General features: G+C 42.2%; 1 protein-coding gene across 10 annotated transcripts in view; it reads right to left on the bottom strand.

Moving 5' to 3' along the window:
- NFIA (nuclear factor I A) overlaps positions 1–25,026 on the bottom strand; it is a 351,544-nt gene that overhangs the window by 12,888 nt on the left and 313,630 nt on the right. For 8 of the 10 annotated variants that reach the window (XM_057500256.1, XM_057500255.1, XM_057500259.1 and 5 more), the window contains one exon: positions 23,563–23,654. The exons of the other annotated variants lie outside the window; for them this stretch is intronic. In XM_057500256.1, the coding sequence (XP_057356239.1) occupies positions 23,563–23,654 (92 nt within the window). The remainder of the gene's footprint in view (positions 1–23,562; positions 23,655–25,026) is intronic. 10 annotated transcript variants of the gene reach the window in all.

The following is a 25,026-nucleotide window of genomic DNA, read 5'->3' as shown; positions in this document are numbered from 1 at the left end:
CCTTGGCGCAGGCTGCACCCCTCTCCCTGGCTTTGCTGACACTTGCTGGTCCTCAGGTGCTCAGATGAGCAGTCCCTTCCGCCAAGGGGTCTTTCTCCAGGCCTTTCATCCTGGGGTTTACCTCTCATAGTCAGTGAACAGTCATTACCTGTTTTCTCCCCAAAACTGTCTTTGTGCCTGTGGCATCCCAGCGTCTTGCCCAGTGGCTGGCACTGGGTAGGCACTTAATCACTACTGTTGAGTAGAAAAAGGGAGGAAGGAAGAAACAAGCCAACTCCAAGTTTCCCAAAGCCTGTGGCAGTCACCCCAGCAAGACGTTTAGCATGGCTGTGCCACCTCCATGCTCGTGTCATGTGTCCTTGTCTCCCCAAATGACAGGTGCTCCTGAGAGAGACACAGGTCTCCAAAAGCTGCCCCAGGCAGCTCTGACTGAAGAGTTGTTGCAAACAGGCCAACTGCGTCAGTAGCATGTGCGATGGTTTTGTAACATGGACTGCTGCCTACTTACTACAAGCACAGAGGAGATGTCCAAACCACCGCTCCCTGGAGAGTGACCAGGCTGCTCCCGGCCAAGACCTCCGTTTGGTTCAAACCTCAAGACGGGAAAACACTAATCTTTTTACCCAATAAGCCATCCAGCACCACCTCCAAACCTTGAGAGTACATACACAATCCAATTATTCCAACTGTTGTTCCAAAGTCTGAATCTTTCACTGTGTTCCACTTACCCTAGTGTCTGCCTCACCATCAAGTACATTTTTTTTTTTGGTCTCCTGTTATATTTTCATCCAAGTAATTTTACCTCATAAAAACAAGACTTCTGAGTTAAAAATTGCACGCTGGCCCACTCACACTTGCTGTACAGGCGTAGCGGAGGGCTGTATGCATAGTGGTAAGAAATAGGGCTCTGGAGTCTGAGTTAACAGAATCCGTCATTTAACCAGTACTCTATCATGTGCTAGTGAAATGATCCTAGGCAAGTTAGTTAGCACCCTGAGCCTCAGTTTTAAACTCCATAAAATGGGGATAACAACACTATCAGTTTTTCTGGGGATTAGAGGGGCTACTGCCTGGGCAGATGCAAGTACAGAAGGCCAGAAACGCAGGGCAAGTGGGTTCTCTAACTGTAAAATGTGTGCAGACCCTTAAGGTCCACGTAAGACCTAAGGAGGACCAGTGCCCCTGGAAAGAAATCTCTTAACACAGCAGCTTTCTCTTATTTAATGATACAATTCCTTAGTTAAAAGTAGCAGCTGCATCAGTTCCATTTCCCCAGTTGCAAGAGAAAGTTCTTGAGAAAATAAAAATCTGTCTTTAATTGCAGTATTAAAATCAGAGCAGCGAAACCAACCACACAAAAGGAACTGGCTCAAGTTTATGAAAGGCATTTGGGCCCTTGCCTTGTACGCCTTGGAAGTTGGGGGTGAGGGGGAGAAGGGAGGGGGGAGGGAGGGAGTAGTCAGGCAACCAAGTGGGACAGAAACAATCCTATTTTGGTTTTTTGTTAGGGAATGGCATACTACATAGATCAGAGACTTCTTATAAAATACAAACCCCCACTGTACACAAAGCACAGGAAAATGTGAGGGAAAAAGGGAAAAACTGAAAGCAGCTTAGGGTGTGTTAGCGCTGCTATTCTGTCAGCTTAAAGAGTATTTTATGCTTGATCAACAGCTCTTTTTTATTGTGCTTTTCTTTCATTCATTCAAGACATCAAAGCCGGGCACCACCAGTGTACCTGCCCTTCTGGAGCCGCTTGTAAGGGGGTTCTAATGAAGCACGACTCTGGGAGCGGGAGACCCCCGTGGACACGGCAGTTCAAAGGGAATATTTCAACAATGATTACATTTTGTAAATCTTTTTATGAAAGAGACAGCTTATTTCCTGCTTTTTCATGAAAAATAGATTCTGTCCATTAAAGTGAGCCCGTGCCACGGAAGCTGCTTGGGATCTGAGGTGCAGGGTGGAGATGAAGGGGACCAGGCCCCGATGAAATCGTCCAGAGTTCCTATCTCTGTGGCCGTGATGGCACGGTCTGAATTCTCCAGGTGGAGCCCAGACAGGGCCCGGGGTGGCTCTGCTGCAGAAAATGCAGTGACCATGGTGTTCCCAGGTTCATTTTCCAGTGAGGGGGCCCTGTGCTTCCTATTTGCACTTTTGGATTCTACGAAGTCCAACCAAATATCAGAAGGTTCTGGGCAACCCCTTTTACTGCACAGAAGAAAGATGAAAGATTTTAGTTACAGATTCATTAAATGCTATATTTTAATGCCCTGAAATGGGACAAACCCTTTTCCATATGGGAAGTTAGCCATAAAAAAGCTGGCTCTGGCTTGAAGAGACAACGCAGGCTTTATTATTGGCTGATGTCGGCCCTAAAGGCAAAAAATAAAGTAGCAGCCTAGCCCTTTGTAATTTTTGACTTTCAACATTAAAATAATCTTTCCTGTAGTCTTTTTCTTTCTTTCTTTGCGGTCAGGAGAGTTGAGAGAGTAGGAAAGGAAGAGAGTATGATTTCCTGGGGAGCTGTGAAATGAGAAAAAAAAACATGTATGTTTTCTACACATCAGATTCCAATTTTAATTAAATGCCTGTTGTCTAACTAGTGCAGACAGCCACACTTGGGGCTGGCCCAAGAGTGGCCCAGGGAGGTAACCTTTCTTGTTTAAAAAGAGAGGCGTGGGAGTGGAGGTCAGAGCTCAGCAGAGCGTGGCCACATTATAATAATCATTCCACTGTGTGCCTCCCCACTCCTGCTCTTCTTCCGAAGCTGAAAGCATGACTCAGGTTCACAGAAAATCATGAACATTGAATGTTCGGATTGTGTAGGTAGATAAAGTCTACTAAGGGGCAAACTAAGTGAACAGTCCAGTCATTTCAAAAATTTTCCCAGAGACATTCTGCAATAAAGGACAGAAGATCAGGTACTTTGCCAGAAACAAATGTCCAAACTAATGTTTTCAGCCAAGGAGCCCTCCAGGCACAGGGTGGCATGTGCCACCTTTGGACATTTCCACCCCAGCTGGCACCACCTTGCAAGGCCTCGAGCGCAGGTCTTTGCTTCTTAGTCCTTTAATCGTCCCAGTTTCACTGTCCTGGGTCCTTCCTCCTGTCCTTTCCAGACCTGTTACCTGCCTCCTTCCACCCCTCAAGCCCATCTCCCTCTCCCTCCCTCTCCACCTGTGTTTGAGTCCCCGCCCGCCCCCCACCCACCGCAGGAATCAGGACAGACTCCTACTCTCAAAGGCCAGACATGCTAACAGTCCATCCTAAACCCCTCTGACCGGTTTAGAAAGAAAATGAAGGAGAACACACTCAACTGCCACCACAGCCACCCGCTTTGCAGCTGGAACCCAAGTTTCCCTACTGAGCCAAAGAAACCTGGCTTAGAAGGAGAGTTTGCACAGAATGTGGAGAAGTAGCATCTCACTTCCCAGACTCAGGAGAAAAGAGAAGAGAGTGAGATGCCCTGTGGCAGTGGATTGTGAGTCAGGGGCCCTGGTACAAGCCCAGCTCCATCACTGGCCAACGTGGGCTGCAGGCATCCAAGGGGCCGCTCTGATCATCCTATAAAGATCCCATTCCCACATCTACTTTATCTGCGGGGGAGCCTGCTCAGTAATGCTACTGGTTCCAGGAGTCATCTTTCTCTCATTCACAGAGTAGCTGTGGTATCAGCAGGGGTAAAACTGTTCATATCTCTCACCGAGGTTAGGGGAAGCTTGACTGTGGAAAAAGTCAGACCTGATTTCTAACCTGTGTGATGACAGGGTCCAACTGAACTATGTGCAAAGCAGGCCTCAGTATATCAGTACTCATAGCATTTGGGGAAGGGGAGAACAAACATAAAAAGACAAAGACTCTGAATACTGGCCTAAAGGTAAGCCGCATCACTACGGGAGGCACCTATGTGATCTAGATGGCATGGGACGGGGTCAGGGTTTCATCTGAGCCAATTGCCCTGGATGAAAACGGAATGATTTCCCCTAGTCCAGGCAAAGCTCTATGCAACATCCCTGAAAAGTGCAAACCAGGGACCAGTGAACAATGATTTCCTCCCCCTCCTGAAGATGTGGTTGGATTTAGGGTTTTATGGCAACAAAACTTGTCTTTGTTAAGACGTGACTTGCAAAACAAACCCACATGGGGGAGTTGGCAGTTTCAAATGACAGTACTTTCTTTTTTTAATGCTGAAACAGCAAATGCTTTTTACGTTCAGATTTATTTCCTTCTAAATTTGTAGATTAAATTTACAACTCAGCAGTATTCATTACTACAAACATTTAGGTTCTTCCTGAATATTTCCAGGGGAGGTGGGTGAGAAGCTTCTTAATGGGGGCATGGTGGGGAGCTGGACTAAGGGGATGATCCCACAGCATTAACAGTCTGTATGGAAGGCCTTAGCAATGATTTGGACACGTACATAATCTACATGGCTGGCACAGCTCCTTGGCTGTCCTGTCAGGAATCTGTGCTTCTTGGAGAGAGGTGACATTACTCTAACAGAGAAATTTAATTCATTTTTACGTCTTTAGTAATGACTTCAGAGACGGCAGAGATTTCACAAGGAGAGATCACTGAAGACAGATTTAATGATGGGTTTTATAAAATCAAGCATGTAAACAAAATCACTTACTTTGTTTTCAGATAAATTCTACGTGGTAGTGCTCTCCCAGTAACAGATTTTTAGGAACAAACTTAGAACTCACAACAGTGCTAATTTGGAAGTTACCCACTTCTCCAATCACTTTATTTTATTTTAATGAAACCAAAAACAGTAAGTTCATTGGCTCTATTAATATCCTTTTCTCTTGTTAAATCGCCATATGGATAGGAGATCCTATTGTTTATTTTGCAAGGATGGTGATAGATTAAATGACAGATTAACTTTCATCTGGATTCTGCAATCACGAAAATCTTGCAGATATGCCATCTTGTGCAATCTTAGAGAGTTCAGTTAAAACAAAACTCGAAGATTTTTTTCTTTCTTTTAGAGAAGCGAATTGTCTGTGCTAAAATATGGCTTCCTGTTCTACTGCATCAGCCTGTGTGTGTTATCCTTCAGGAACACGTTTACGAGTTCAAGTTCAGGTTTAAACTAAATAAAACACTCCTCAGGAGTTTATAACTGAGCCTCCTTTACATGTGCCCCCTCTGAACTCTGCCGGCCTCAGGATGCTAGTTTCCAAGGGTCGGTGAAGGAATGTTTTACAGTTGGAATCTGTACTGCTTTCTCAGGCATTTCAGCTTAGGCCTGAGCAGCACCAAACTTTAGTTAGTATTAAAAGTTTCCTCAGATCTACTGTAAAGTCAAAGAGGAAGGAAGATAAGATTGGGGCCAAGAAAATGGTATCTTCTTAATTTTCCCTATAAAACTTTAGAGTGAACAGTTCCAGTTAAAGAGGTGGTACAGATTCTGGATATACATCCTAGAATGACATAGCCATGACTTGGAGCTTCCCTGCATTCGTTTTCAGCTCTCTGTGGAAACGGGCAATGCCTACTTATTCTCTTCAGATATACTTTCCTCTGAATGTGAGTTTATCCAGCAAGAAAGTGGGTACAGCAGCAGTAAACCCACGAGGCAACAGCTGAGAGTTACTTCGTAGCATCTGTTTACACGGGAGCAGTTCCTTCCTGATAGGTGCGCATACCCAGCACAACTGCAGGTTACCTGGCACTCTGCTTCAGCAGCTGCCTCCCGCAGGTGAGATGTGATGAGGCAGATAAATAGTTCAAGAATAAGCGCTGCTGTGGGGCGCTCAGAGATGACCTGGTTGAGGGTGGATGGACTGAAGGTCCACAGTGAATCTGGGTCTCAGCTGATGCCTCTAAGAAGGGATTAAGATCAGCTTCCTAGCGTGGTGGTTTTAAGGATGAAATGGAATAACATATGAAAGCATTTGTTTTTTAACTACAGAGAGCCAATTTTTTTTTTATCGTATTCTTAAATGGAAACACAGAACCCCATCTTTACATGCTAGCTCATGGTCCCTCTTGGCCTAGTGCAATAATGGACATTCATTTTTCTTGAATAAATATAGCAACAGCACAAGTATGCTGGCTATGTACTCTTTTCTCTCAATCCCCTGAATTTAGCCTAGCTCAAATGCTGAAAAGCATTAAGGATTTTCTAAAACCAAATTAAATGTGGATATGCTTCCAAATGAAACCCTTGGCTGTGAAAATATAAAGCTCCTTCTACGGATAAATACATGAGTAGAGGTTGAATCCATTTATCTGATATTCTGAAGAAATGGATGGTAAGCTTTCTTCTTGGGCAGCAGCTCACTGCGACAATGGAGTGAAATCAGGCAGGGCGCACAACCCTAAGAGTGTCTCAGCATTGGGCCAAGAATGATTGGCCGATTTGCAGAAAGATGATCCCTTCCAGATAAGACAGTCTCTAGTATATTACTGGTCAGTCAGCCCCAAATCACTGAGAATCATGTGTTCCTGCTGTGGTTTATCTTGGTCTCTCTTCTTTCTTTTTCATAGACATCTTTTTCATGACATAGCCATGACTTGGAGGATTTGACTCATTCTGCACTACCTTTTGGACTCTGTTGTTAAAGGTTGCTGTAGGAAACAAGTTAAACCTAACGGCCAACATTACCTTTTTTTAAGCAACTCTGGCAAAACGGTGGATGGGAGGAACTCAAAACGTGCAACCGTTTGCAGATTTTTCCTGAGGATTTAATTTATCCATGTGGACCTTAATTTTCTGAAGACAAAATAATTTGACAGTTGACTTGATAGTTCAAGAAGTTTTACATTCGTTAATATGTTGGTAGGTGGTGCAGCTCTCATGTTACTTAATTTATATGCTGAATCTTATGGTAAGACAGTGGCCTCATCCTGTCATTTTCTTTAAGAAACACAGGGTACCCAATTTGTAAACAGCCTCCCTTGATGGAGCTACGCGGAAGACGAAGGATGAAGAGGGCAAGCTATTTCCTAGAAGCAAAGTAGGCACTTGGAGAAGCTGCCTTCTCTCTCCCACTCCTTTAGAGTGTGTCATTCTGTGGTTATCTTACTATGGAGTTTAATTCTGTGCCTGGTTCTTACTCAAAACAAGCAGTCAGGAAGGGGTGCAAAGGGACAGTCCAGATATGACAGCCCTGATCCCAGGGCTGAGGAGCATTAATGAATTCCATAAGGAGTGTCATTCAGCAGTTCTTGGTTTACAGAGGTCATTGTGATACAAGGCCCTAGGGAAGAGCCAAGCAAATAGCCTTCCTGGAAGATGGTGGGGATGGGGGAAAGTGGAAGAATGATGTCTTTAGGAGGGTGTGGGGTGAGGAGAATTTGGTACATCTTTTGACTGACAGGAAAAAATATTTGGGAAGAGGCCAACTTGGAGATACAGCATGGCACAGACTGGATGGAAATGATGTAATAAACAGCAACATTCAGAGCTACCCAGATACTACAGAGAACCACTGGCAGATATTAAAATCACTATGAGATGTGAAATTATACCTCTCACTGCTTCATTATCACTATATTTCATAATATTTGTCTAGAAAGGCACACAAAGCCTATCAGGTTAAATTAATCCTAATGATCAATTTTAGTTTTATTCTAATTAAACAATTTCAATTTAATTAATGCAAGCATAGAAATTAGTCAAAATTACAAATGTAAATGTTGAACTTTAAATCAAAGGTCCTCCCTACTCCCTGCCTCCTGTAGAAGCACATTAAAGTGTTTGCCTGTGAAAAGTAGATGGGAATTTTAACCTTTGTCTGCATGTGAAGGACAGAACTTAGAAAAATGTCCAACCAAAAGCTATCCAGGAGCACAGAGAGAAGTGCAGGTTTAATATCCTCCCACCCCACCCACCCAACCGCCTGAACAGACACACAGTAGTGCACAGAAGTCTATGAAGATTAATTCTACAAGGTGAACTTTTGAGTTACAGGATTTTTTTCCTTAGGGTTCCAGTGCATTTGGGTCAATCTAATGGATATTGAGCTTTTATAAAACACCTTCATAAAGTAGGAACCATGTACCAACTTCCTAAGCCATATGTTAAATTACCAGTCCCTTCCCTCCCTGCAGTCAGATACTCTGCATGTCAGTCCTGCCTTGCATCTGGTTAGCTGTGGGGTCTCACAAGTGTTCCACCTACCTGGGCTTGGGCTCTCTCATTCGGAAGTGCTGCCTTATTAAAATGATACACATTTTATGCCGAAATGCATGCAAAGTCATATCTGAAAAATGAAGGAGTCTGGAGTAGATAATCTTCAAGGAAATGACCAGCTTCAGGATTCTGTATTCTCACAACTTCAAATGGTACTGGCATCTCAGAATGGATTTCAATGTGGTATGGGGTATGTGTCCGAGTCATCCTATGAAGACGTTGAAATAACCTTTCTTTTCTCTTAATAAAAACCCAAAGTAGATGGGATCTAGAGCTCCAAAACTTTGAGGAAGAAAAGGGCCTGGCAAATGGAATTTGTTATTTCTAAAGAGAAGAAGGGGAGTGCGTGTGTGTATGTGTGGTCTGTGTGCACATGTACACGCACGGGCGATATGTGAAATGGAAAAAAACATAAGAAACGCACGTTCAATATTTTGTTTTTAAAAAATTTTGCACTGGTGAAACACACTTAATAACAGGTCTGTGCTGTCACAGATTCTTGGTTTTAGAAGATTGTCATAGACAGCCCAAGATTCTATGTTGTCACTCTTTTCCATAAAATAGCCACAACCCACCTGGAAGCCTTCATCCATGATCCTCCAACTTGGCTTGTTCGTAATCGTATATGAGAATTATTTGACAGCAATCAATCTATGATCACTGTTTGGGGACATTATAGGAGAACAGCAGACTAATTTTACAATATAGTTGATTAGTATAATAATTATCATTAAATTTAGTAATGATGGTGGGATTCCCCTTACCTTAGTTAATGACCATGGACGATTCATTTCTTGACTGCCAGTGGTAGAAATGGTTTTTGAAATATTAACTTCTGCCCCATGGGAATGACACTTAGCCCATCACATTTAATTTCTGACCTTCACTGAACAGCATGATCCTAATCCCTTGATTTTATAATCTTAACTAGGAAACATTAAAATATGGATTGGGTCCAGTTGGCAGGAATCTTTATGTTCTTTTCACTAAAAAAGCTATAAATCCAATGGTTGACCTTTTATTTCCAGGTCACAAATGACACCCACTCACTTTTGTCCGTTCATAGAGGATTTATGTTAGGGTCTACAGGTATAAGCCATGAAAGTTGAACTTTAATGAAATGTCTTTCAAAGATGTGCACTTAACCAAAAATTTCTCGCAAAAAATTAGCAGATGGCCTTTTAAAAACAGCTATTATATTCTCTGGTTCATTGCTGGCCTCAACTAAATCTACTTGTCACTTCTAGTAAGTTTCTTCTAGTAGTATCATTTTTCTGAGGATACAGGTTAGGCTTGTGTTTGGGATGACAATAGTACCTTAGTTCCCAATTTAGATTTTAACTGAAAGAAGACTTCTGAAATGTTCTCTTTGCCATCACCACAATTCATCTATCTCCAGCTGAAAAATGTTCCCTGTCCTTTTTCACAAAATCAATTGTATTGATGGGAGGCGTTCTGTGATGTCAATCAGGGAAATGTGATTTGATGGGACCCCAAAGCAGGGAGATAAGGGAAGGAATACCAAACCTGCTTGGGTCCACGCCATCTGAGATCAATGCTTCCCAGAATACCCTTCCTGTCATGTAGCACCCTGTCACAATTAATAATGTAGAAGGAGCTGATTAACTTAAGTAAAGTGCTCTCTGCTGTGTAAACACATAAAGATCTATGAGGCAAAAAAAAAAAAAAAAAGTAGGGAAGGGGAGCAGGAAAGAAAACGTCATTTTTATTTTTCATGTGGACACGTTCTCACTTTCCATTCTTCTCTTGTAACAAATACAGTACCAGAGTACCAGCCACTCTGACAGTCAATAAATTGATCTGGGTCTTGATGCAGTAGCAAAGCAGACTGATCTGGTACACTATTATCTACAATGGAGAGCATGGGGGTGCACTCAGGTGGCAGAGGGCATGGGGAGAAGTCAGTAAAGGCAAGTAGGTGTTGCCTGAGATAGGTCATTAATGCTGTACATGGAGCTTCTGGAATAGGTAGATGCATGTGAGGCATGCATGCATGTGTGTGCGTGTGTGCGTGTGTGTGTGTGTGTGTGTTGGGGATGGACAGAGAAAAAGAAACCTTCAACTTGGCTAAAGGATGCAGCCTAAGTAATACAGTATGCATCACTTATTTAAGTCCCTGCGGTATTTCAGTCACTCACACCAATCTGCAATTCAATGAGGATCACCACCCCATTAGAACTAATCATGTCAGCTGTGTATCTGACAAAATAAACATTCAGAAACTGTGCTCCTAGGTTCATAACTTGTTTTTGCACTGGGATTTTTTTTCTTCTCTCCCTCATCCAGCATAAAGTTTAATAGTTTTTTAATATGAAATTATAACATACATAGAAACTCTCCTCATGCATTCTTCAGTGTATTTTATCTCACAACTAGAAACTGCAGCTGTTAGCTGAGCTTTAACTTGCTCCTTGGGAGTATGCTAAGTATGTTCTTAATAAATAAATATCATTCCACTAGCTAATGAGAGAATTAATGGAGCAACTTATGGAAAACGGATGTGGGAGGATGAGGGGAGAACAGCCTCAGCTTAGGGGGAATATTACCAGATTACCTCTGGGGCTTTTGCCATATTAACATTTCTATGTTCCTGCTGGCAATCACACTTCCCTGGTCCTAGAGATGAAAGAGATGCATCCTACTTTGCCTCTGGTGCTTACAGAGGTTCAGTGCTGAGGGGTGAAAAAGCAGCCCCGTGCATCAGCTTTCTATGTGACAGGGTGGGGTGCTGGGGCCTCTACATTCTAACCATATTGAATCTTCATAAAACTTAAAGTGGAATGCAGGAATTAATTTATAATTTTATAAATGTGACATCTAAGGGTCAGAAAGGCTGAAAATTACCCCAAAGGTCACTGCACTAGTCTGCTTGGGCTGTCATAACACAATACCATAGACTGGATGGCTTTAACTACAGAGTTTTCTCACAGTTCTGGAGATGGGGAGGTCCACGATCAAGGTTCCAGCTGATCCAGTCTCTGATTCGGTAGCTGAGGGTCCACTTCCTGGTTGGCAGACAGCTGCCCTCCCACTGAGCCCTCACACGACATGACAGGGTCTCTGGCATCTCTACTCATACACTAATCTCCTCCTGAGGCTCCATCCTCATTGTGGATAAAATGAGAGTTCCTGGGGCCAGGATTCTCACCTGGCCTTGGCTGACTAGCTCACTGCACACCTGTGGGCAATACATGGCTGTTGACTCTATAATAAAGAGCTCCACCTTTATATAGACATGGTGGCAGGGCTGCAAAGCTGCATGAAAGCAGAGCAGGGGCTGGAGTAGTGGCAGTGCTGAGGACAGAGGCCCAGGGGACGACTGTGCAGAGAGGCCTGGAGGATGGGCTGTGAGGGATGGCTGTGCAGAGGGGCCCAGAGGCAGAGACCGGCTTGCTGCATACAGTCTCGCTCTGAGTGAATGGGCTTCTAGTGACTGAGCTGCCACCTGGAAATAAAGTTGGGTATAACCCTTTCACCCCCAAGAACCTTTTGCTGTCATTTTCTTTGGTCACACTGAATCCTTAGCGAACTTGCCTGGAGCTGCAACCCATTGGCAAGACACTCATGCACACCTGAATACTTTCCAGAAGCCCTGTCACAAACACCATCACACTGAGGGGTAGGGTTTCAACCTATCAATTTGATGGGGAGTGGAGGGAGAACACCATTCAGCTCAAGAAATCTTATGCTGAGATAAATCAAAATCAGGTCCGTCTGGCTCCAAAGCTTTTGTTTTCTCTGCTACATGACACCCAAGAGAGGAGGGTACCTCATGACCATAGGTCTTAATGCTACTGCTACCTGTGAAACCTTGTACCTAATGAGTGTTAAAGCAAGCTAGGTGAAGGTTTCTTCACACAGAGATTCCACTGTGCCTCCACCTCTTCCCCACCACCCACAGAATAAAGTCCAATTGCCTCACCATTGCATAAAGCCATGAATTTATTTATGATGGATCCTAACTTTCCAGTCTCATTATTCAACATTCTCTGTCATTTACATCCAGATACACCAAATACAGCAGAGTTCTCCAAACACACACCATTGCTCCTTTGCAGGTGCTATTCCCTTGCTTGGAATGGATTATTTTATCCCCCAGGTGTCTGCCTCCTTCAAAATCAGCTTATATGTCATCTTCTCTCAAAAATCTTCTGTGATACCTCTGCTTCTTCCCAGAGTTAATTACCTACCCTCTGTACTACCTGTAGATTATACATACTTCAATTGTTTCACTTATCATACCTTGCTATAATTTGTTTCCTTTTCTCCTGAAGAAATCTGTGAGCAAGATATGGCAGGGATTGGATAATACACAGCAATAATTCTCTTCCAGCCTAGTGTGGTGCCAGGAATATAGCAGGTGCTTGGTAAATTCTGGTTTCTTTTTCCTCCCTAAAATGAATCATATAGCTAATGAGTGGGAAAGACAAGCTAGTTATCCAGGTATTTCAGCTCCTGGTCCAGTGATCCCTCTATTCTATAAAGATGGTCGGTCTCCTTACTGGATCTTTCTATTGCACTGTCCTCCCATGCCCCCAGTACTATCTCTCTCTCTCTCTCTCTCTCTCTCTCTCACACACACACACACACACACACACACGGGATTGTGCTTGAAATGGGCAGAAGCAGTGTGCCAGGCACTGGCCTTACATTTCCCTAAACTACTCAAGGCAACAGGAGACAGACAGCACCTCCTGCCTTGGAAGGCAGCACTGGGGGCTCCCCACATCGTTAGGGCAGTGCGGCGGGGGCCTGAGATTGCCCTGTGCTGAGAACGTTTGTGCCTGGGCTGCAGAACCAATATCCCAACACATACAGACTGTGGAGAGGGAGGGTGAGGAGCACAGGGCCAGGACAACCTGACCTAACCCAGTGTCCCAGCTCCAACACTGGATCCAGTTTATCACAAACTCCTGTGATTCATTAGTTAATGTGAAAAGCATTTGGAAAGTGAAATGCTAATTAGAAGTGCTAAATTGTTTCATCCCTGCTGTAAAGGAAACAATGTGAAGCCTAAGGAAAAATTCTCATGCAAATATTTTGGGGAGGCGTGTGCTGGGAATGTAACTCAATGAATAGGCTCCATTGAAAGGCTATATCCCCAAATGAGAGGTCACCGATAAGGGAATGTGCCTGTGTCCTCAATAAACAAACAGGAAGGTAAACAAATGGGTGTGAGAAACATGAACAGGAAGAATCAGTGAGAACTCACGTGAAATACCACTTTAGACAATAGGTCCCCGGCCTTGAACTTGTGTGTGTCAATAGAACCTTCACGATCTTAGACTCATTAGAAACCCTGGGAAAACCTGTGTCCAAAAGGAACCTCTCCTAATGTGAATGGTTATTATTCTGAGTGCAGAAACATTTGGTAAGGCAGACTCCCAAGGCATGGGGTTTTCACGTGCAGGGGCTTTGTGAAAAGTGGGAATACCACCTGTACCACCTCCTCTCCTCACAGTTCACAAAGCAGGGCCAATCAACTCATTTTCCTGTTCTCTGAACTCTGTTGACTCAAACTCAGCAAAACCAGGCTCTTTTCTTTTGCAAAGGAAGCATCTGGTTCCAAGTCATAAAAGAGAAACCCAGAACCTATTGCGAACAGTTTGATAAGCACCTGGGAGGGCACAGGGAGGGCACTGTTTCTCTCAGTTCCCCTGCAGTTTCAAAGGCACATGTTCTCCAACTCTGCCTTTTCAGAGTTCTAGTTTACCCGGACAAGGTGGACCCAGCCCTGTGGGGAAGCTGGTCTGCACAGAACTCTGGTACTTCTGCCCAAATCCTGGACTCAAATGGAGGGCTGAAATGAGATGAAGCAGTACACACTCACATACAAACACAGTAAATATGTATCCTAAACTCATAGGGAGCAAGTGTGGAATAAAGGCTCTGGAAGCAGACAAACATCAAGAGATGAAGGAAGTCAGGTGCAGCAATAGGAGTTGAAAAGTACATGAAACCTATTAGGGAATGGGAACAAGGAATATGGCAGATACTATTAACAGTTTACTCCCTATTAATTGCCCCTTATTGGGGCAATTTTGTTTAGGGAGGATAACATAACCAGCCCTGGGTAATATCATGATTTAGCCAATCAAAGATAATTCTATGCTAGTTTCCCCAGCATCCTTTGAAGCTTTAGTGCTATGTGATCCACCTTTAGTCAACAAGACCTACTTAAAAATTTGCCTACAGGAAACAGGAAAGGAGTATGGCAGGGCCTTTGTTTCCATGATAGAGGAGGAATAATGGAGTATGGTATGGGCATGATGTCTGGAGCTGCAGCAGCCATTTTGCAATCAGAGGTACAAAGCATAAGGATGAAAAGACAACATGCTGAGGATGGTAGAGCAGAATGTTAGAAAGAGCATGAGCTCCTGCTGGCACCATGGAGCAGCTGAAGCAATGCCAACAACCACTCAGATTTTGTATTTTGTGAGAAAAATAACCCTGATTGGCTTAAGCTACACGTAAGTGGGTTTTCTTTTGTGAGGTATAATTGTTGCCTTCATGACATAGATGAGGAAACTGAATTTTAGGGTCACATTGTCCAAGACCACTCTGACGAATGGCACAGTCAGGATGGGAAAACAGGTCTAGCCTACTCTTCAACTCATGACTTTTTCCCTGGTCCTCTCAAAAAATCAGACCTTGAGTACCAAGTGTATTTCCCTTAGAATCCTGGAACTTCTATTACTCAGAAGCATCATTATCAAGATCCATCTAAGGACTGGAATTTTGATGGCAATTCTGCAGTTGATGCTATGGTGTTCTGACTTAATTGCAAGGTTATCATCAAACTGTTTAACTCTCCTCAGTTCTCCACACAGATTCTCAGCTTCTTTTTTGCAAGCTTTCCCCCACTTCATTTTCTGCCCCCGTTTTCCCACATCCCAAGGACTAATTTAATGAATACCAGATTTTTTACCCTTCTTCTTCCATGAAATCTAAAATTTCCTGTGAAATCTCCCTTTTATTTTACCCTTCCTTGTTGCCACAAATCAGTCTTGATTTTACAGATGCATCTGATTTTAATACTGGAAGAGAGACAAGCAGAAAGGAACTAGTATTTATTGAGCACCTATTGTATACCAGATCCCAAGTAGATGCCTTCATTCTTTCAACAATCATCAATTTGCTTCAACTAAGAGGCTTCCCCAGAACTTCTTGGAGCAAGGCCAAAAACAAACAGCAACGCTAAAACCAAACCAAAATATGTCTAAGGTCACAGGATGGCTGAAGTGTAAGAATGGAGGGACAAAAAAGAGACCCGTAACTGGAACTAACTGATGCTCTCACTTTGTCCAGGAGTGAAGTTTGTGGCTGAGGACGTCTGAAATGTGCTGCCAAGTTAAAACTTGAAAGACAAAGATTCTGTTTATTGAAAAATTTATTTTAAGAGTGTCTCGTAGCCTGTCAGTGAGTCAGCTGCCAAGTGCATGTGAAGAGAACGTGTCAAGAACTTACAGGTTGTTGTGGGAGATGGGAAGCTGGGAGAATTCACTCCTACCCACAGTAGTACAGAGGGAGAGGAAGCAGACTGCATGAGTAACTCATCTTGGTGATGTGTTGCTTACTGTTCAACACCTATGACTGGAGCTGAGCAATAAGGGAAAAAATGGCCAGGCACTGCCTTTCCCTCCAGAGTCCAGGCGGGCCAGTCCTTACCACCTTCAGAGATGTTCTCCTTGGGAAGTGTCTTCTTCCCTGGGGCATAATTTAGCTTAGGGAGAAATGGTGCACAGGGGAAGAAGACCTGTGCCCAATTTAATCAGGCTTTGGGGGTACCTTTAGGGCAGATGCTCAGTGAAAGAATCCATGGGGTTATGATCTTGGGTGGGGGAGGTCCTAATTTGCCAGATGATTGCTTTAAATCCAGCACGTGGCAGGTAGGTTCTACCCATAACCACACAGCAACACAGGAGGATGTGCTGAAAGGCTCACCCAAGACCTTTCCTGACAGGGTACACTGAAGGGGGCATGGAGGACTGTGCAATCAGAAGTGGTTTGTGTCCCGGCTCTACTGACCCCTGGCTATGTGGTTCTGGAGAATTCACTTGCTCTCTTTAAACCACAGTTTTTAAACCTGTAAAATTTGAGGATAACAATAATGACTCTGCTTACTTCAAGTGTGACTCTCAGGATCACATGAGAAAAAACTTTGTAATCCAGAAATACTGTTTAAATGTAAGTTTAGTTATCAACCAAACAATAACAGCTATTATTTGTGAAGTATTTTGTAGGTGTCAAACATTTACTTTCTCTACACTAACAGAATTTAAGACTCAAAACAACCATAGGAGATTATATATATTTATCACCATTTTGCTGTTAAATAAACCAGCCTAGACAAAGAAAAAAGAAAAAATAGCAAAAAATGAAACATGGATACTGCTTCTAAGTGATGGAATAAAGTTCCAACTAAGATCTGAAAAGAAAGCCCATGATCTCAGCTGCTCTTCTCTCTGGTCTCTGGGCACAGGCTAGCTGTTCTCACAGATGCAGACTAATATCATTAGTAAAGGTCTTTTTCCCAGGCAGGATGAGAGAATGAGCTCAGTCTTGATTTTACAGATACATGAACTAATAGGAAACTGGGGCAGGTCTTTGAAGAACCAACCGCAGCATCAGTTCTATCCTGCAGGACCCTATTTCTAGGCTCTTGATGTAAGGGGATGAGTCAATCTTAGACCATCTTAAGGAGAAAATGGTCAGTAACCATTCACTATAAACAATTAGGGATGCAGATGGTATTTGATAAAGAGAGACATTTGGGAGGCAATCGGGTTCCCGTCCTGCCTACCTCATTTGCCACCGGACAAATGCTCTCTTCTGAAACCTCAGTTTCCTCATCTATAAAATGGGGACAATAGCCCCAACCTCAGAGGCTTCTGAGACTGTAGTGAGGGCAGCACAGAACTGGCACACTGGGGTGCTTAATACAGAGTACTGATCTGACCAATAAGACTTTTAACATTTGTCAAAGTCAGGAGTAGATGGAGTTTTAGCTGCCATTTCTCCCCAATCTTGAGAGTTTTCAGTTATGTGGGCTTGTAGCTAACATGCTCAAATCCAGATCTAACCGGAAGGGGGAGGATACTTTTTTTTTTCTCTAAGGAAATCTTAGTTTCCTGCCTTCCTAGTCCCAGCTGCTCCTGGAACTTCTGTGTCGTGCCTACCCTCCTATAGGCAGGCGGCACGGGTCAGGGTGGAGAGGGTCCAGCGATGGCTAACTGCAGGGCGTTCTCAAATGAACTTGGGAATCTGGGCGAGGGCATTACACAACGAGGGGGCGTTTCTTGGAAATGAGGGGTAAGGGGACTTCTGGGTGACATGCCTGCAGCAGGAAAGGAATCTAATGTTTTCTGTTTGATCCAGAGAAAACAGAACTCCACATGCCTCTCTCCTTAGGATAGGCTAAAGCCTTATCACCCAGCTCATGGGTAAACAGACAAAAATTAAAAGTATAAAAAAAGATAAAAAAACTCTGTGATCCTGCAGACTCTGGGGCAAATCGTTATTGGAACTGGTATCACTGCATTGCTAATAGTATTCCTGTTTCCTCTAGTAGACTCTGAGCGACTTGAGGAGCATTACCATTCTCTGTGTTCTGTAGGTATTGGGAATGTAGGAAGAAATGACAAATGACTGAAGAAATTACTTTAAGGAATAGTTTTGCAGACTGTCTAAGCTTCGGTTTCTCAGGCAGAGCTTCAGGAGTATGACACAGAATGGCAACAGCTCCAAATGCCTTCCATATTCATGGCCTTCCCTCATTCTGGGAGCACCCCCACCAATGGTGGACAACGGGTGATTTGCCCATAATTTAGCTCTTCAGAGTCCTCTCTAGATCAGCTGGTTTCCAACACAGCGAAGTGGGTGGCTTGCGCCTATGTTTGTCAATATTGGGAGGCAAAGGCAATCTCTCAGTTTGTGAGTCAGGCAGCTAAAATGATTTATTAAGCAAAGGTTACAGCACCTGTGCCTTTTTGTCAACAAATCAGGCCCATGCCATGCCAAGTGATTCTTCTAATAACCTGAATGGTAATTTGGTTTTAAATAGCATTTCACATGCCACAATTCTGTTGATGCAGAACAGTGATAGATTTGGGTGGTGGGGAAGAAATGCCTGTTTTTAATATTGTTTGCACTCATTTTTCATTTTAAAGAATTAGTCCTCATTGGAGTTCTGAAGGTTAAGCATTTTATTTGAACATTCTGATTAAACTAGAACCTGAATCAAAATGAGTTCTTTGCTCAGTCCCTCTGTGTGGGAATTGGTATTTCTATTTATTACCTGATGATGAAATATTAACTTTTTTTCTCTAAATAAATGCCTCCTCTTGATGGTTCTCATTTATAGGGATCATATTAAATTATGGGATGCAACTGAAATGGCCATTGGCTTTCTGCTGTTTTGAGATGATGGCGTGTGCTCTATTATATTACATCATTCAGTGGGCATGCAGGGGACATTAATAGTGTCCAAAGTGAAGTAAACACTTTATGCCCCAGACATTTTTCTATATGTTATTTTTAACTGTCTTGGGATGATGTTGAAAATAAGAGATTTGGGGTGGCACAAGTGGTCATGGTTTCTCAGAATGGATGGGTGTTCTAAAGGCTGTGGGGAGGTGGCCAGCACCCACGTTAGCCGTGAGTGACAAAATGGAGGAGGAGGAAGAAAATGAGAAGCAAATAATGACAGCGGTCGGGGTAGCAGACATGTGATGCAGAAAAATGGGACAGGTAACTTGGCAGGAATGTTCAAACAGAGCCAAAAGCTGGGGTGAGATATACAGTGCAATCGGAAGGCAGTTTGAAAGAAAACTAGCTCAGGGCAAGGCTAAAGAGAAGGCAGTTCTGTCTCAGGGAAGGGAGGAACTCTCTGGAGAAAAAAAATAGGCTGGAAAGGAAGGAGGAGGAAAAATGGCTTTCAATTATCCATGTTATCTTTCCCTACCAATCATTACAGATGATGAATAGGTGCAATAAAAGCCAATATTCAATTTTTCCAATTTACATGGAAAGAAGGCCATAATATACAGTTAAGGGGAAGAAACAGCAGGTTACCAAACACTGTATATAATATGATCTCATTTTTGCAATATATTTGTATGCATAGAAACAGTCTGGATGGATTTATATGGAAATGTTAACAGTAGGACTACAAGTGATTTTTATTATTTTTCTCATCTGTATTTTCCACAATTAACATGTATCATGGTTATAATAAGAAAAAAGTCATTATTTTTAAACGTCCTTATGAATCATTAAGATTCACCAAATACATGCTGCCTACCCACTATGTGCCAGGCATGAGAATTAGTTCTTACAAAGCGGTCAGTGGATTCTGTTGATAAACAGTCCACTTTCTCTGGCTGTTTTGCAGAATTGACTCTTAAAAGATGAAGGGGCCATTAGGGTTTATCTAGTGATTACATTTTTTTTCAATTGTGGGGAAATACACATAAAAGTTGCCAGCTTAACCATATTTAAGCGGACAGTTTAGTGGTATTTAGTATATTTACATTGTTGTACAACCATCACCACCATCCATCTCCAGAACTCTTTCCATCTTGCAAGACCAAAACTCTATACCATTAAACAGTAACTCTCCATTTCAACCTCCCCCCAGCCCCTGACAACCTCCATTCTGCTTTTGTTTCTATGAATCTGACTACTCTAGGTTTCTCACATAAGAGGAATTTTACAGTATTTGCCCTTTTATGGCTGGTGTATTTCACCTAGCTTAATGTCTTCAAGGTTCATTCATGTTGTGGAATATTGCAGGATTTCCTTTCTTTTTAAGGCTGAATGATTATGTGTTATTAAAATGATACATACACAATAACATGTACTTACGACATTTTATTTTTTTATTTTTCCATTTATCTGTTGATGTACACTTGGGTTGCTTGCACCCTTTGACTCATGAAAAATGCTTAAATGAAAAATGTACATGATGTACAAGTACCTCTTTGAGACCTTGCTTTCAATTCTTTTGCATGTAGTGATTAGACTTTAATGCAATCTCAGATTTAAAAGCAGGGAATATGACAGTAGTAAGTATCCTGAGAGTTGAGCTTCAGTCTCTGAATATCTATTGGGAAAAGTGCTCACCAGCACATGAGACACACAGTGGTTAGAGTACAGGCCTTGGAGCCAGACAGAACTGGGTACAAATTCTTGCTCCACTCCTCACTGCTTATGGCCCTGGGAAAATCAACAATCTCTTTAGGTCTCAGCTTCCACATCTATGAAGCGGAGATAATTATACATACCCTACTGGGGGGCTGTAAAGATTAGTTGGATAATGTACCTAAGGCACTTAGTACGTAGAAAACACTCAATAAATAGAGGCTATGTACAATCAAAGAACTCTTTTTATAAAGGAAGGTCTTATGATAACTGAAAGCTGCGTACTTAGAACTTGAACTAATGCATAGACATTTTATCTGCTAGAAAAAACAGACCATATCTAATCCATTTCCTCTAGGTTGACGCTTGAGGCATTTGAAGAGATTTCCATTGGGAACTGGTCTTTGGGAGGAAGGGAGGCCATTTTATTTTGTAATTGCTTATGAATTTCTGTGCAGGACATCTCCTTTGCATTTATAAAAGCCAAGTATCTGCTTGGGTGACTCTTCAAGTTTTGCTTCTCCAAAGGTAGAGAGCAAAATTTTGTTTTCCCAGGCATTTGAAGAGATTTCCATTGGGAACTGGTCTTTGGGAGGAAGGGAGGCCATTTTATTTTGTAATTGCTTATGAATTTCTGTGCAGGACATCTCCTTTGCATTTATAAAAGCCAAGTATCTGCTTGGGTGACTCTTCAAGTTTTGCTTCTCCAAAGGTAGAGAGCAAAATTTTGTTTTCCCAGGCATTTGAAGAGATTTCCATTGGGAACTGGTCTTTGGGAGGAAGGGAGGCCATTTTATTTTGTAATTGCTTATGAATTTCTGTGCAGGACATCTCCTTTGCATTTATAAAAGCCAAGTATCTGCTTGGGTGACTCTTCAAGTTTTGCTTCTCCAAAGGTAGAGAGCAAAATTTTGTTTTCCCAGGAAACATTTCCTGTCATTCAATTAATACAAATTTCATGCCTTATTAACAAAAGTATCAATACAGAAAAAATGCAAGCTTGCCTAGGAAATTACTAATCTGGAGGCCATTGTTCAAACTGTTTGAAAAAATGCCTGTAAAAAAATTTCTCTTCTGATAATGTCTTTTCTAAAAGGAGTTTATTTTTTAAAGTATATTCTCATTGTCTATATCTGTATATGTCTAAGTGGTTTCAATGGATACAGAAAGTAATTCCTAATACATTTAAATGGTTTCAGAAAGTAATTCCTATTAAAAAAAAGTTAATACATGCATCTTAAAATTAAAATAGAGCACATGATTTTTACCTCAGGATATATATATATATATATTTTTTTTTTTTGGAAAAAAATAACAACTCCATTAAGCTCCATTTGGGGATGGTTTTCTTCAAGCCAAATATGGCAGGTGTGTCACTGTGATGAGAAACATTTAAGCTGTTGTCCCTGTAATGCCAAATATTTAACAGAAAAACCTCAAAATTCAGTTCCAGATGCCAATATCAGATCTAAATGACATCATTTATCCAGATGTGTGGAAAATCTGGATTTTAAAGAATTGAATTCTTGTGCTCCACATCATGAAGACTCAGTTTCTGGGTTAAATAAAGTATTTGTGAAACAAAACCATATTAGAATATAACATGGTTTGATTACGGAGAAATGCGCTGGATGGAACACAGGGCACAATTTCAGAGCTGTGAATCATAGCTTATAGAAAAAATACTATGTAAAATACAAATAGGCCCTTTCCAAACTGCATTTTTGAGGTTCTTAATGAAGTAACCTGAGTACACCAGCACTTGGAGAAAAGCAATCATCCACTCTAGGGCCATTGTCTCCAGTTCTCCCCTTCCACTGAACTTGAAACACCTGAGCCAAAAGTACACCATGAAATGATGCTCTTCTCCTTTAATGCAGTCAAGGTACTTATTCAACTTCAAATCCACCAGTTAAGTATTTGAAGGCATGGGAAAATAGCCATCAACTTGAACCATTTTATGGGAGGTACTGAATAGGAGATGTTAAGCTCAGAAAACATGTACATGTGTTTCAGGAGAAACAGCAGCAAGTAGGACATTGAAGAGTTAACTTTCTCCCTCCCTTTTTGCTCCTTGTCTCCTCCCAGCTGCCTCCGCTGAGGCTGTACTTTCTGTGACCCTGCATCAGTGTAAGAAAGGCTTCAGATGCTATGCAGTTTAACCAGGGCTGGCGACACAGCAATAAACTAAAACCCTTTACAGAGGGAGGAAACGGACCCAGGAAGGCAAGTCTACCCCGTTCATGAGCACCTGGTCGCAGTCTTACAAACAAAGATGAGTGGTCATAAATTTGGCATCTGGAGATTACACACCCAGGCGTATGCACAGAATATCTTGGGGTTTTTTTTTCTTTCAAACACCGTGCTGAGAACCTCACAGAGAAAATACTTTCTATATGCCAATTATAATAAGATATGTAGGAAGTAGTAAGTCAGAGAGGAGTTTCTTTCAAAATTTCACAAACCTCTAAATATCTCTACAGTCACTACCTTTGAACTCCAAAGGTCTTTTATTGTTTCTCAATTAACAGCAGCCATTTCAAAACTTTGAAGAGATTTCTTCTCGACCTATAGTAGCACAAAACACAACTACCTATTGCAAAACAAGCCCTAGATGTCCTGATACACTCTTTCCTCAATCACCTACTTCAAAATAAGACGTTATGTTCACATACATGCCCTCCCACCCCCTGCACCTTGCTCCCTAGAGGCCAGCACAGCCAGTAACAAACTCCTCCTATTCTTGCACCAGCACCAGCATTAACAGGGCTCATAAACCCTTTCTGTTCCTTTCTTTTAGAAAGTTTGCCAGGTTCCTGGGGACCTACAATGAATACAGAAGAGTGGCTGGTCCCCTCATTCCCAGCGTGCACTCTGATGTCGCGGGCGACCAGGGCTTTGTGTTTACTTTCCTGTCTGCTTGCACGTAGAGACGCATGGATTCCTAGAACAGGGGCTGAATAACACGATCTAGCACTGGGAAAACTTTCTTGTCATTGCAAAAAGCAGTACTGGCACAGAAGCCTTCCTCTTCTACCCCCTTAACACAAGAAGCAAAAATTGCAGGCAGAGTTTTTCACGATTTCTGAGGACACATGGGAATGTGGCTGTTGGGCCAGGATGGGTGGGGTTGGGAGGAAAGGGGACCGAACAGGGGCTGGGAAATGCAGCCTGTTGTGCCAAAAGACAAGTTACAATGCACCTGATAAATAAAACAAGCTGCACCACATACAGAAAAGATGAGAGCGGCCCACCTGTGTCTGTTGAGGGATATTTACAAAGCTTGGATCCCGTGGTCCAACACTGACGAATCGGTTTGCGGGGGAGGTGCTGGGTGTCGAGTAGGCTGTGAAGGGAAGGGACACATGCGTTCAGGAAGCAGCACGAGATTGCACACACAAACAACACCAAAACACACAGTCTCCGAGTCTACGCAGCTGATTAACAAGGAAATGTGCAAACACTGTAGCTAGCAAAGGAATCTGGCTAGCAAGGGCATTTTAGGCAGTCAAAAAAGGGAAAGGGTGTTGGCTTCCAAAGACTGTTGGAATAAAACGATGTCAAATAGGTGCTCAGATGAGCTTTCTTCTTCAATCATACAAATTAGAACATGCAGGACGTTTAAAAAGTACTCTTTCTGACTTAAGTGTGAGTTCTGAGGTCAGAAAGAGCTATCCTAGTCTTTAGAGCACAGGGAGAAAGACATTAGGTAGAAAGGGGAAGAAAGCAGTTCATTTTACAACCTTGCTTTTCATACTATTAAACTCCTAAAAACCCTGGAATGTTGCTCTGCCTTTATAGCTAAATATCAAAGAGGAATCTTTATAGAAGGAAGTAATGGGTTCTACAGAATGCAGGTGGAAAAACATTTAGAATAAGCTGTTTTTATAGGCCTGGTAGAGTATCTAGAACCTTTGTGATGCACAAAATGTGCTTGAAATATGAACATTTGTGGTCTTCCTATCCTACAACCCTGCTGTTAAGGCACAAAATAAATATCAAAACCCCATGTAAACCAGGATGTCCCACTGGAACCTCAGGTACCACACTTGAGTTCACTATCTTGTTCACATTATGCGGAAGTTTTATTACAGAAAAAATATAAATATATTTATATTTAAGAGCTTCACTCTACTTTAATAAGAAAAAAAAATTCAGTGGCTTTGGTGTTTCATTGGCTCACAAATCCAAATGGACCTTTTGTTTTGGTGTCCTACACCTCATCTCTTTACCACAAACTCCAAAGATTTATTCACATTATTTCTTGTACTAGAACTTTCATGTAGGCTATTGCTTAATTTCAAGTTTTTTTTCAATTTAAAATTCCTTAATAGTACTTGTAAAAGGTCTAAGTTTTTTTGACTAACTCTATATACACACCATCTGAACGATGAAAAGGACTTGCAATTTTAAAAAACACAAATAACTGAGGGAATACCCAATTCCTTTGCCAGGTTTTTTTCCCCTCCTTATTTAACATCATCTACTTCTCTTACTTTGATGTTCAATTTTATAGAGAACTGCTCAGATCTCTTATTTCCCTTGTTAAGCACATCAAGAGATAAAAACTCCACCAATCTGGCCCATATCCTGTTGGTCATCTTTGGTAAGAGCTAAGTCACCCTCAGAGGTCTGTGATGGTCATATAGTTGTGGCTGTTAAACCAGTATGGGACAGAGGATAACATGAGGGTTCTCAGATGGCTATTAATAAGAAAT

Source organism: Manis pentadactyla, chromosome 4, assembly GCF_030020395.1.
Source record: "Manis pentadactyla isolate mManPen7 chromosome 4, mManPen7.hap1, whole genome shotgun sequence".
Lineage (NCBI taxonomy): Eukaryota > Metazoa > Chordata > Mammalia > Pholidota > Manidae > Manis > Manis pentadactyla.
Note: the sequence above shows the minus strand (reverse complement) of the source record. Positions and strands in the feature narration are given on the sequence as shown.